At 49.5% G+C, this 13,054-nt stretch overlaps 1 protein-coding gene across 1 annotated transcript in view; it reads right to left on the bottom strand.

The window, feature by feature from the left end:
* The window catches only part of LOC139390652 (fms related receptor tyrosine kinase 4), a 229,918-nt gene that overhangs the window by 28,886 nt on the left and 187,978 nt on the right, over nt 1–13,054 (bottom strand). Inside the window, exons 21-22 of the mRNA XM_071137920.1 lie at nt 12,471–12,639; nt 11,928–12,022 (exon numbers count right to left, since the gene is read on the bottom strand). Of these exons, the coding sequence (XP_070994021.1) occupies nt 11,928–12,022; nt 12,471–12,639 (264 nt within the window). The remainder of the gene's footprint in view (nt 1–11,927; nt 12,023–12,470; nt 12,640–13,054) is intronic.

Here is a 13,054-nt window from a genome sequence, read left to right as displayed (position 1 = left end):
GAGTGACTGTAGAAGAACCCCCTCTACAGAGTGAAGGATTGGCCAGGCGAGTGACTGTAGAAGAACCCCCTCTACAGAGTGAAGGCTTGGCCAGGTGAGTGACTGTAGAAGAATCCCCTCTACAGAGTGAAGGCCAGGCGAGTGACTGTAGAAGAACCCTACAAGACGCTGCTGCAAGACACACAGAGATCCTAAATCATAGGAAGTCATTACGGGAGGAACTAATGCTGTAGGAGCAGCAACCCATCCCCAACAACCCTAGAATGTTCCATGAACAAGGGGGACATGGTCGTTTTCAGAAGCATTTAAGCTGGGTTGGCCAAGGCAAATCCCCATCTGTCTTCACTGTGGAGAGGGAGGCCATATGCGCAGAGAATGCCCACAACTGTGTCTTGTGACCGTAGCGTACGTGTAGGTATGTACGGAAGGACCAAATCAGAAAGATCGGTAGGAGCAAGCCCATGTAATACTTTGTAGGTTAGCAGTAAAACCTTGAATTCCGCCCTTGCCTTAACAGGAAGCCAGTGTAGGGAGGCTAGCACTGGAGTAATATGATCAAATGTTTTGGGTTCTATTCAAGATTTTAGCAGCCGTGTTTAGCGCTAACTGAACACATGCGCAGAGAATGCCCACAACTGCAAGCGCCAAAGCAGCCGTTAAATTGGAACGCCTGGCCACTTTAAGGCGAGTGGACGGGGTGAGTACTGAAAGTAGAATGAGTCAACCAAGCCCTTTTTAATAGGGGAACGTCCTTAGGTGGAGGTTATTGCAGGGGGAATCGCTGTGCCTTGTCTTCTAGACTCTGGGTACCAGGTGACCATGTTTAGTGAATCCTTTTTTCAAGGACAATTCAAACACTAGCAGCCTGGGCGGAAAGAAGGATTAGAATGGCTAGCCTTAAAAGCTGCTAATGGACTTCAATTCCCTTATGTTGGGTATGAAGTGCTGGACTTGGAATGTAATACTGGCCCAGCAACAGCCCGACTCACCCGGCAACAGACAGTACAGATACCCCTGAAACATATTCCAGAGACTCCTGGTCAGATGGACTACTGTGTTGGAGAGACTCCTGGTCAGATGGACTACTGTGTTCCAGAGACTCCTGGTCAGATGGACTACTGTGGTGGAGAGACTCCTGGTCAGATGGACTACTGTGGTGGGGAGACTCCTGGTCAGATGGACTACTGTGGTGGGGTGACTATTGGTCAGATGGACTACTGTGTTCCAGAGACTCCTGGTCAGATGGACTACTGTGTTGGAGAGACTCCTAGTCAGATGGACTACTGTGGTGGGGAGACTCCTGGTCAGATGGACTACTGTGGTGGGGAGACTCCTGGTCAGATGGACTACTGTGGTGGGGTGACTCCTGGTCAGATGGACTACTGTGTTCCAGAGACTCCTGGTCAGATTGACTACTGTGTTGGAGAGACTCCTGGTCAGATGGACTACTGTGGTGAGGAGACTTCTGGTCAGATGGACTACTGTGTTCCAGAGACTCCTGGTCAGATGGACTACTGTGTTCCAGAGACTCCTGGTCAGATGGACTACTGTGTTGGAGAGACTCCTGGTCAGATGGACTACTGTGGTGGGGAGACTTCTGGTCAGATGGACTACTGTGTTCCAGAGACTCCTGGTCAGATGGACTACTGTGTTCCAGAGCCTCCTGGTCAGATGGACTACTGTGGTGGAGAGACTCCTGGTCAGATGGACTACTGTGGTGGGGAGACTCCTGGTCAGATGGACTACTGTGGTGGGGAGACTCCTGGTCAGATGGACTACTGTGGTGGAGAGACTCCTGGTCAGATGGACTACTGTGTTCCAGAGACTCCTGGTCAGATGGACTACTGTGTTGGAGAGACTCCTGGTCAGATGGACTACTGTGGTGGGGAGACTCATGGTCAGATGGACTACTGTGTTCCAGAGACTCCTGGTCAGATGGACTACTGTGGTGGAGAGACTCCTGGTCAGATGGACTACTGTGTTCCAGAGCCTCCTGGTCAGATGGACTACTGTGTTGGAGAGACTCCTGGTCAGAATGACTACTGTGTTGGAGAGACTCCTGGTCAGATGGACTACTGTGTTGGACAGACTCCTAGTCAGATGGAATACTGTGGTGGGGAGACTCCTGGTCAGATGGACTACTGTGTTCCAGAAACTCATGGTCAGATGGACTACTGTGTTCCAGAGACTCCTGGTCAGATGGACTACTGTGTTGGAGAGACTCCTGGTCAGAATGACTACTGTGTTGGAGAGACTCCTGGTCAGATGGACTACTGTGTTCCAGAGACTCCTGATAAGATGGACTACTGTGTTCCAGAAACTCCTGGTCAGAATGACTACTGTGTTGGAGAGACTCCTGCTCAGATGGACTACTGTGTTCCAGAGACTCCTGGTCAGATGGACTACTGTGTTGGAGAGACTCCTGGTCAGATGGACTACTGTGGTGGGGAGACTCATGGTCAGATGGACTACTGTGTTCCAGAGACTCCTGGTCAGATGGACTACTGTGGTGGAGAGACTCCTGGTCAGATGGACTACTGTGTTCCAGAGCCTCCTGGTCAGATGGACTACTGTGTTGGAGAGACTCCTGGTCAGAATGACTACTGTGTTGGAGAGACTCCTGGTCAGATGGACTACTGTGTTGGACAGACTCCTAGTCAGATGGAATACTGTGGTGGGGAGACTCCTGGTCAGATGGACTACTGTGTTCCAGAAACTCATGGTCAGATGGACTACTGTGTTCCAGAGACTCCTGGTCAGATGGACTACTGTGTTGGAGAGACTCCTGGTCAGAATGACTACTGTGTTGGAGAGACTCCTGGTCAGATGGACTACTGTGTTCCAGAGCCTCCTGATCAGATGGACTACTGTGTTCCAGAAACTCCTGGTCAGATGGATTACTGTGTTCCAGAGACTCCTAGTCAGATGGACTACTGTGTTCCAGAGACTCCTGGTCAGATGGACTACTGTGGTGGAGAGACTCCTGGTCAGATGGACTACTGTGGTGGGGAGACTCCTGGTCAGATGGACTACTGTGGTGGGGTGACTATTGGTCAGATGGACTACTGTGTTCCAGAGACTCCTGGTCAGATGGACTACTGTGTTGGAGAGACTCCTAGTCAGATGGACTACTGTGGTGGGGAGACTCCTGGTCAGATGGACTACTGTGGTGGGGAGACTCCTGGTCAGATGGACTACTGTGGTGGGGTGACTCCTGGTCAGATGGACTACTGTGTTCCAGAGACTCCTGGTCAGATTGACTACTGTGTTGGAGAGACTCCTGGTCAGATGGACTACTGTGGTGAGGAGACTTCTGGTCAGATGGACTACTGTGTTCCAGAGACTCCTGGTCAGATGGACTACTGTGTTCCAGAGACTCCTGGTCAGATGGACTACTGTGTTGGAGAGACTCCTGGTCAGATGGACTACTGTGGTGGGGAGACTTCTGGTCAGATGGACTACTGTGTTCCAGAGACTCCTGGTCAGATGGACTACTGTGTTCCAGAGCCTCCTGGTCAGATGGACTACTGTGGTGGAGAGACTCCTGGTCAGATGGACTACTGTGGTGGGGAGACTCCTGGTCAGATGGACTACTGTGGTGGGGAGACTCCTGGTCAGATGGACTACTGTGGTGGAGAGACTCCTGGTCAGATGGACTACTGTGTTCCAGAGACTCCTGGTCAGATGGACTACTGTGTTGGAGAGACTCCTGGTCAGATGGACTACTGTGGTGGGGAGACTCATGGTCAGATGGACTACTGTGTTCCAGAGACTCCTGGTCAGATGGACTACTGTGGTGGAGAGACTCCTGGTCAGATGGACTACTGTGTTCCAGAGCCTCCTGGTCAGATGGACTACTGTGTTGGAGAGACTCCTGGTCAGAATGACTACTGTGTTGGAGAGACTCCTGGTCAGATGGACTACTGTGTTGGACAGACTCCTAGTCAGATGGAATACTGTGGTGGGGAGACTCCTGGTCAGATGGACTACTGTGTTCCAGAAACTCATGGTCAGATGGACTACTGTGTTCCAGAGACTCCTGGTCAGATGGACTACTGTGTTGGAGAGACTCCTGGTCAGAATGACTACTGTGTTGGAGAGACTCCTGGTCAGATGGACTACTGTGTTCCAGAGCCTCCTGATAAGATGGACTACTGTGTTCCAGAAACTCCTGGTCAGAATGACTACTGTGTTGGAGAGACTCCTGGTCAGATGGACTACTGTGTTCCAGAGACTCCTGGTCAGATGGACTACTGTGTTGGAGAGACTCCTGGTCAGATGGACTACTGTGGTGGGGAGACTCATGGTCAGATGGACTACTGTGTTCCAGAGACTCCTGGTCAGATGGACTACTGTGGTGGAGAGACTCCTGGTCAGATGGACTACTGTGTTCCAGAGCCTCCTGGTCAGATGGACTACTGTGTTGGAGAGACTCCTGGTCAGAATGACTACTGTGTTGGAGAGACTCCTGGTCAGATGGACTACTGTGTTGGACAGACTCCTAGTCAGATGGAATACTGTGGTGGGGAGACTCCTGGTCAGATGGACTACTGTGTTCCAGAAACTCATGGTCAGATGGACTACTGTGTTCCAGAGACTCCTGGTCAGATGGACTACTGTGTTGGAGAGACTCCTGGTCAGAATGACTACTGTGTTGGAGAGACTCCTGGTCAGATGGACTACTGTGTTCCAGAGCCTCCTGATCAGATGGACTACTGTGTTCCAGAAACTCCTGGTCAGAATGACTACTGTGTTGGAGAGACTCCTGGTCAGATGGACTACTGTGTTCCAGAGACTCCTGGTCAGATGAACTACTGTGTTCCAGAGACCCCTAGTCAGATGAACTACTGTGGTGGGGAGACGTCTGGTCAGAAGGACTACTGTGTTCCAGAGACTCCTAGTCAGATGGACTACTGTGTTCCAGAGACTCCTAGTCAGATGGACTACTGTGTTCCAGAGACTCCTGGTCAGATGGATTACTGTGTTCCAGAGACTCCTAGTCAGATGGACTACTGTGTTCCAGAGACTCCTGGTCAGATGGATTACTGTGTTCCAGAGACTCCTAGTCAGATGGACTACTGTGTTCCAGAGACTCCTAGTCAGATCGACTACTGTGTTCCAGAGACTCCTGGTCAGATGGACTACTGTGTTGGAGAGACTCCTAGTCAGATGGACTACTGTGGTGGGGAGACTCCTGGTCAGATGGACTACTCTGGTGGGGAGACTCCTGGTCAGATGGACTACTGTGGTGGGGTGACTCCTGGTCAGATGGACTACTGTGTTCCAGAGACTCCTGGTCAGATGGACTACTGTGTTGGAGAGACTCCTAGTCAGATGGACTACTGTGGTGGGGAGACTCCTGGTCAGATGGACTACTGTGGTGGGGAGACACCTGGTCAGATGGACTACTGTGGTGGGGTGACTCCTGGTCAGATGGACTACTGTGTTCCAGAGGCTCCTGGTCAGATTGACTACTGTGTTGGAGAGACTCCTGGTCAGATGGACTACTGTGGTGAGGAGACTTCTGGTCAGATGGACTACTGTGTTCCAGAGCCTCCTGGTCAGATGGACTACTGTGTTGGAGAGACTCCTGGTCAGAATGACTACTGTGTTGGAGAGACTCCTGGTCAGATGGACTACTGTGGTGGGGAGACTTCTGGTCAGATGGACTACTGTGTTCCAGAGACTCCTGGTCAGATGGACTACTGTGTTCCAGAGACTCCTGGTCAGATGGACTACTGTGGTGGAGAGACTCCTGGTCAGATGGACTACTGTGGTGGGGAGACTCCTGGTAAGATGGACTACTGTGGTGGGGAGACTCCTGGTCAGATGGACTACTGTGGTGGGGAGACGTCTGGTCAGATGGACTACTGTGTTCCAGAGACTCCTGGTCAGATGGACTACTGTGTTGGAGAGACTCCTGGTCAGATGGACTACTGTGTTCCAGAGACTCCTGGTCAGATGGACTTCTGTGTTCCAGAGACTCCTGGTCAGATGGACTACTGTGTTCCAGAGACTCCTGGTCAGATCGACTACTGTGGTGGGGAGACTTCTGGTCAGATGGACTACTGTGTTCCAGAGACTCCTGGTCAGATGGACTACTGTGTTCCAGAGACTCCTGGTCAGATGGACTACTGTGGTGGAGAGACTCCTGGTCAGATGGACTACTGTGTTCCAGAGACTCCTGGTCAGATTGACTACTGTGTTCCAGAGACTCCTGGTCAGATGGACTACTGTGGTGGGGAGACACCTGGTCAGATGGACTACTGTGGTGGGGAGACTCCTGGTCAGATGGACTACTGTGTTCCAGAGACTCCTGGTCAGATGGACTACTGTGGTGGCGAGACTCCTGGTCAGATGGACTACTGTGGTGGAGAGACTCCTGGTCAGATGGACTACTGTGGTGGGGAGACTCCTGGTCAGATGGACTACTGTGTTCCAGAGCCTCCTGATCAGATGGACTACTGTGTTCCAGAAACTCCTGGTCAGAATGACTACTGTGTTGGAGAGACTCCTGGTCAGATGGACTACTGTGTTCCAGAGACTCCTGGTCAGATGGACTACTGTGTTCCAGAGACTCCTGGTCAGATGAACTACTGTGTTCCAGAGACCCCTAGTCAGATGAACTACTGTGGTGGGGAGACGTCTGGTCAGAAGGACTACTGTGTTCCAGAGACTCCTAGTCAGATGGACTACTGTGTTCCAGAGACTCCTAGTCAGATGGACTACTGTGTTCCAGAGACTCCTGGTCAGATGGATTACTGTGTTCCAGAGACTCCTAGTCAGATGGACTACTGTGTTCCAGAGACTCCTAGTCAGATCTACTACTGTGTTCCAGAGACTCCTGGTCAGATGGACTACTGTGTTGGAGAGACTCCTAGTCAGATGGACTACTGTGGTGGGGAGACTCCTGGTCAGATGGACTACTGTGGTGGGGAGACTCCTGGTCAGATGGACTACTGTGGTGGGGTGACTCCTGGTCAGATGGACTACTGTGTTCCAGAGACTCCTGGTCAGATGGACTACTGTGTTGGAGAGACTCCTAGTCAGATGGACTACTGTGGTGGGGAGACTCCTGGTCAGATGGACTACTGTGGTGGGGAGACTCCTGGTCAGATGGACTACTGTGGTGGGGTGACTCCTGGTCAGATGGACTACTGTGTTCCAGAGACTCCTGGTCAGATTGACTACTGTGTTGGAGAGACTCCTGGTCAGATGGACTACTGTGGTGAGGAGACTTCTGGTCAGATGGACTACTGTGTTCCAGAGACTCCTGGTCAGATGGACTACTGTGTTGGAGAGACTCCTGGTCAGATGGACTACTGTGTTGGAGAGACTCCTGGTCAGATGGACTACTGTGGTGGGGAGACTTCTGGTCAGATGGACTACTGTGTTCCAGAGACTCCTGGTCAGATGGACTACTGTGTTCCAGAGACTCCTGGTCAGATGGACTACTGTGGTGGAGAGACTCCTGGTCAGATGGACTACTGTGGTGGGGAGACTCCTGGTAAGATGGACTACTGTGGTGGGGAGACTCCTGGTCAGATGGACTACTGTGGTGGGGAGACGTCTGGTCAGATGGACTACTGTGTTCCAGAGACTCCTGGTCAGATGGACTACTGTGTTGGAGAGACTCCTGGTCAGATGGACTACTGTGTTCCAGAGACTCCTGGTCAGATGGACTTCTGTGTTCCAGAGACTCCTGGTCAGATGGACTACTGTGTTCCAGAGACTCCTGGTCAGATCGACTACTGTGGTGGGGAGACTTCTGGTCAGATGGACTACTGTGTTCCAGAGACTCCTGGTCAGATGGACTACTGTGTTCCAGAGACTCCTGGTCAGATGGACTACTGTGGTGGAGAGACTCCTGGTCAGATGGACTACTGTGTTCCAGAGACTCCTGGTCAGATTGACTACTATGTTCCAGAGACTCCTGGTCAGATGGACTACTGTGGTGGGGAGACACCTGGTCAGATGGACTACTATGGTGGGGAGACTCCTGGTCAGATGGACTACTGTGTTCCAGAGACTCCTGGTCAGATGGACTACTGTGGTGGCGAGACTCCTGGTCAGATGGACTACTGTGGTGGAGAGACTCCTGGTCAGATGGACTACTGTGGTGGGGAGACTCCTGGTCAGATGGACTACTGTGGTGGAGAGCCTGGATACAGAGACTGAGTTGAGTGGGAGTTACACACGCTGTAGCCTGGGTGCACAACAGATTCCAGTTGGTCTACAACCCCCAACCTTACACCAAATTCTACAATGGTGCCCCTAAGCAAAAGTAGAATGTCAAGTTGATAACCAACAAATACAGTCACCACAGGTTGTTTTGCTGTCGGAGGACGTGATCGAGCACTGCGAGAAACGTTGAAGGATGGGAAAGCTGTGTTCCAGAGGCTCTTGGAAACGTTCCGCACTGTGAAGGACTTGCCCCAGAGCGACAAGCCAAAGTGGACCAACTTAACTGCACACACCGATGCAGTTAGATACAACATCCCTACTGGAACTGTGCCACCTTGTGGAGAAAGGGAAACTTAGGCCCATACCTCCAAGCTTTTACCAAGAACTCAGGTCCTCAGGTCCACCAAACAGGAAGTCTTCCAACTAGCTTGGAAAGAAAATTCCGTGCAGTATCCAAGAGCCCTCACTGCTGCTCGATCATCCTATTTTTCCAACTTAATTGAGGAAAATAAGAACATTCCAACATGTATTTTTTATATTGTTGCAAAGCGAACTAAAAAGAGTCTGAGGCTTTCACCTCAGCAGTGATACATTTTTAAACTTCTTTGAGGAAAAGATCATGATCATTAGAAAGCAAATTATGAACTCCTCTTTAAATCTACGTATTTCTCCAAAGCTCAGTTGTCCTGAGTCAGCACAACACTGCCAGGACCTAGGATCAAGGGAGACACTCAAATGGTTTAGTCCTATATCTCTTGACACATTCATGAAAATAGTAATGGCCTCTAAACCTTCAAGCTGCATACTGGACCCTATTCCAACTAAACTACTGAAAGAGCTGCTTCCTGTGCTTGGCCCTCCTATGTTGAACATAATAAACGGCTCTCTATCCACCGGATGTGTACCAAACTCACTAAAAGTGGCAGTAATAAAGCCTCTCTTGAAAAAGCCAAACCTTGACCCAGAAAATATAAAAAACTATATTGAATCTTCCATTCCTCTAATTTTTTAAAAAAAAAGGCTGTTGCACAGCAACTCACTGCCTTCCTGAAGACAAACAATGTATACAAAACTCTTCAGTCTGGTTTTAGACCCCATCATAGCACTGAGACTGCACTTGTGAAGGTGGTAAATTACCTTTTAATGGCATCAGACTGAGGCTCTGCATCTGTCCTCGTGCTCCTAGATCTTAGTGCTGCTTTTGATACCATCGATCACCACATTCTTTTGGAGAGATTGGAAACCCAAATTGGTCTACACGGACAAGTTCTGGCCTGGTTTAGATCTTATCTGTCGGAAAGATATCTGTCTCTGTGGATGGTTTGTCCTCTGACAAATCAACTGTGTTCCTCAAGGCCCTGTTTTAGGACCACTACTATTTTACCTCTTGGTGATGTTATTCGGAAACATAATGTCAACTTTCACTATGCAGATGACACAGCTGTACATCTCAATGAAACATGGTGAAGCCCCAAGTGGATGGCGGGAAATGTTTTACTTTTAAACAAAACAGAGATGCTTGTTCTAGGCCCCAAGAACCAAAGAGATCTGCTGTTGAATCTTGATGGTTGATGGTTGTACAGTCGTCTCAAATAGAACTGTGAAGGACCTTGGCGTTACTCTGGACCCTGATCTCTCTTTTGAAGAACAAATCAAGACTGTTTCAAGGACAGCTTTTTTCCATCTTCGTAACATTACAAAAATCGGAAACTTTCTGTCCAAAAATGACGCAGAAAAATGTATCCATGCTTTTGCCACTTCTAGATTAGACTTCTGCAATGCTACCCGGATAAAACACTAAATAAACTTTAGTTAGCGCTAAACACGGCTACTAAAATCTTGACTAGAACCCAAAACATTTGATCATATTACTCCAGTGCTAGCCAACCTACACTGGCTTCCTGCTAAGGCAAGGGCTGATTTCAAGGTTTTACTGCTAACCTACAAAGCATTACATGGGCTTGCTCCTACCTATCGTACCGATCTGGTCCTGCCGTACATACCTACACGTACGCTACGGTCACAAGACGCAGGCCTCCTTACTGTCCCTAGAATTTTTAAGCAAACAGCTGGAGGCAGGGCTTTCTCCTATAGAGCTCCATTTTTATGGAATGGTCTGCCGATCCATGTGAGAGATGCAGACCTTGAACTCTTTACTGAAGACTCATCTCTTCAGTAGGCCCTATGATTGAGTGTAGTCTGGCCCAGGGGTGCGAAGGTGAACAGCAAGCCACTGGAGCAACGAACCACCCTTGCTGTCTCTGCCTGGCCGGTTCCCCTCTCTCCACTGGGATTCTCTGCCTCTAACCCTATTACAGGAGCTGAGTCACTGGCTTACTGGTGCACTTCCCTAGGAGGGGTGTGTCACTTGAGTGGGTTGAGTCACTGACGTGATCTTCCCGTCCGGGTTGGCGCATCCCTCGGGTTTGTGCCGTGGCTGAGATCATTGTGGGCTATACACGGCCTTGTCTCAGGATGGTAAGTTGGTGGTTGAAGATATCCCTCTAGTGGTGTGGGGGCTGTGCTTTGGCAAAGTGGGTGGGTTATATCCTGCCTTGTTGGCCCTGTCCAGGGGTATCATCGGATGGGGCCACAGTGTCTCCCGACCCCTCCTGTATCTGGAGTATTTCTCCTGTCTTATCTGGTGTCCTGTGTGAATTTAAGTATGCTCTCTCTAATTCGCTCGCTCGCTCGCTCTCTCTCTCTCTCTCTCTTTCTCTCTCTTTTCTCTCGGAGGACTGAGCCCTAGGACCATGCCTCAGGACTACCTGGCCTGATGACTCCTTGCTGTCCCCAGTCTATCTGGTCGTGCTGCTGATCCAGTTTCAACTGTTCTGCCTGCGGCTATGGAACCCTGACCTGTTCACCGGATGTGCTACCTTGTCCCGGACCTGCTGTTTTTGAATCTCTCTCTCTCTACCGTACCTGCTGTCTCTAACTCTGAATGATCAGCTATGAAAAGACAACTGACATTTACTCCTAAGGTGCTGACCCGTTGCACCCTCTACAACCACTGTGATTATTATGAATCGACCCTGCTGGTCATCTATGAACGTTTGAACATCTTGGCCATATACTGTTATAATCTCCACCCGTCACAGCCAGAAGAGGACTGGCCACCCCACATAGCCTGGTTCCTCTAGGTTTCTTCCTAGGTTTTGGCCTTTTCTAGGGAGTTTTTCCTAGCCACCGTGCTTCTACACCTGCATTGCTTGCTGTTTGGGGTTTTAGGCTGGGTTTCTGTACAGCTCTTTGTGACATTGACTGATATAAAAAGGGCTTTATAAATATATTTGATTGATACCCTATGCAAAAGAGGTAGTGAGAGAAACCAGTAGCAGCACCTACAGTCCTGTTAAAAAGAAAGAAGTCTCAGTCGCACTCCGTAACATGTTTTTTAGGCTTTAATCTGTGTCTGGGAAACAAGCCCAGGATGTGGTATTATTGGATAATCTATTTGCATTACACCTCCTCCTCTTCTTCCTCTTCCTCCTCCTCCTCCTCCTCCTCTTCCTCACACCCCCAGTTCTGGGAAACGGATTAAATCTTTTGGGGCGATGGGTTTTTAGATTGAAATCTTTTGGGGCGATGGGTTTTTCGGATTAAATCTTTTGGGGCGATGGGTTTTTAGATTGAAATCTTTTGGGGCGATGGGTTTTTCGGATGAAATCTTTTGGGGCGATGGGTTTTTAGGGTGATTTAAAAAAAAATGGATGATCGGTGTGTGGTTGCTGGAGAGATACCATTCGCGAGGCCAGGAACTCCATTCCTCTGGCCACCTGGAAACTATAGCAGATCAGATCTTCTATAGTGAGAGGAGTCTTCCATAGGTCCTCCACTGGAGAGAGAGAGAGAGAGAGAGAGAGAGAGAGAGAGAGAGAGAGAGAGAGAGAGAGAGAGAGAGAGAGAGAGAGAGAGAGAGAGAGAGAGAGAGAGAGAGAGAGAGAGAGAGAGAGAGAGAGAGAGAGAGAGAGAGAGAGAGAGAGAGAGAGAGAGAGAGAGAAACAGAGAGAGAGAGGAGAGGAGAGAGGGAGGAAGCGATAGAGAGAGGGAGAGAGAGAGAGAGAGAGAGAGAGAGAGAGAGAGAGAGAGAGAGAGAGAGAGGATTTAACTCAGGTATAACTTGTTTTGATTCTACATTCTTGAGGCTCAGATGGAGCTCTTCAGTCAAAAGGTCAAGACTGAACTTTCAGCACTTAAAATCCCCAAATCCTATTGGCATTAATGCATTATTTATGTCAGTCTGAAGTTAGGATTTGGCCAATACTGCAATTCACACTACTCACTCTTTTCCACAGCAGGAGAGGGGCTCTTCTGATTGGACTTTCTGGATGACTGACTCTGGGGGCTGCCAATAGAGGAGGAGGACGGGGAAGGTGGGAGGCGGGCTCTCGGCTCCACTTGTCCTGCCTCTATCATGCGTCTCACCTGGCTCTGAGTCTTAGGGGAGCGGTCCTGAGAAACACACAGGTACATCATGTAGGTTACCATCTACACATTGGCCAGGATTTAATCAGTCACTTTGCTCTATTTAAATGTCCTTTCCGATTTAGACGCCATATGCAGCGTTTACCATTGATGTGGTCTCAGTGAACGCGGGACGTTGTCTTTCTAAACATGAAATGCGGACAAAGCGCATTTGGTTTGAGACCCGGGGACTTAGTCTATTCCAACAGCCATCGTGTTATTAGAGGGGAGTGTTATAATGGGCCCTTTCCACCAGCTCTGCAACAGAACAGTCCCCAACACTCACCATCACTTTCCATACACCTCTATGATTGATTTCAGTTGTTTTTCTCAATTGAACAAAACATTCTGTAAATGTTGTATGTTATTAATCATAGTGTCACCCTGATAAAACAGTTATATT

This window comes from Oncorhynchus clarkii, chromosome 31 (assembly GCF_045791955.1).
Source record: "Oncorhynchus clarkii lewisi isolate Uvic-CL-2024 chromosome 31, UVic_Ocla_1.0, whole genome shotgun sequence".
NCBI lineage: Eukaryota > Metazoa > Chordata > Actinopteri > Salmoniformes > Salmonidae > Oncorhynchus > Oncorhynchus clarkii.
The sequence above is the reverse complement of the archived record's forward strand: the minus strand, read 5'-3'. Positions and strand labels throughout refer to the sequence as shown.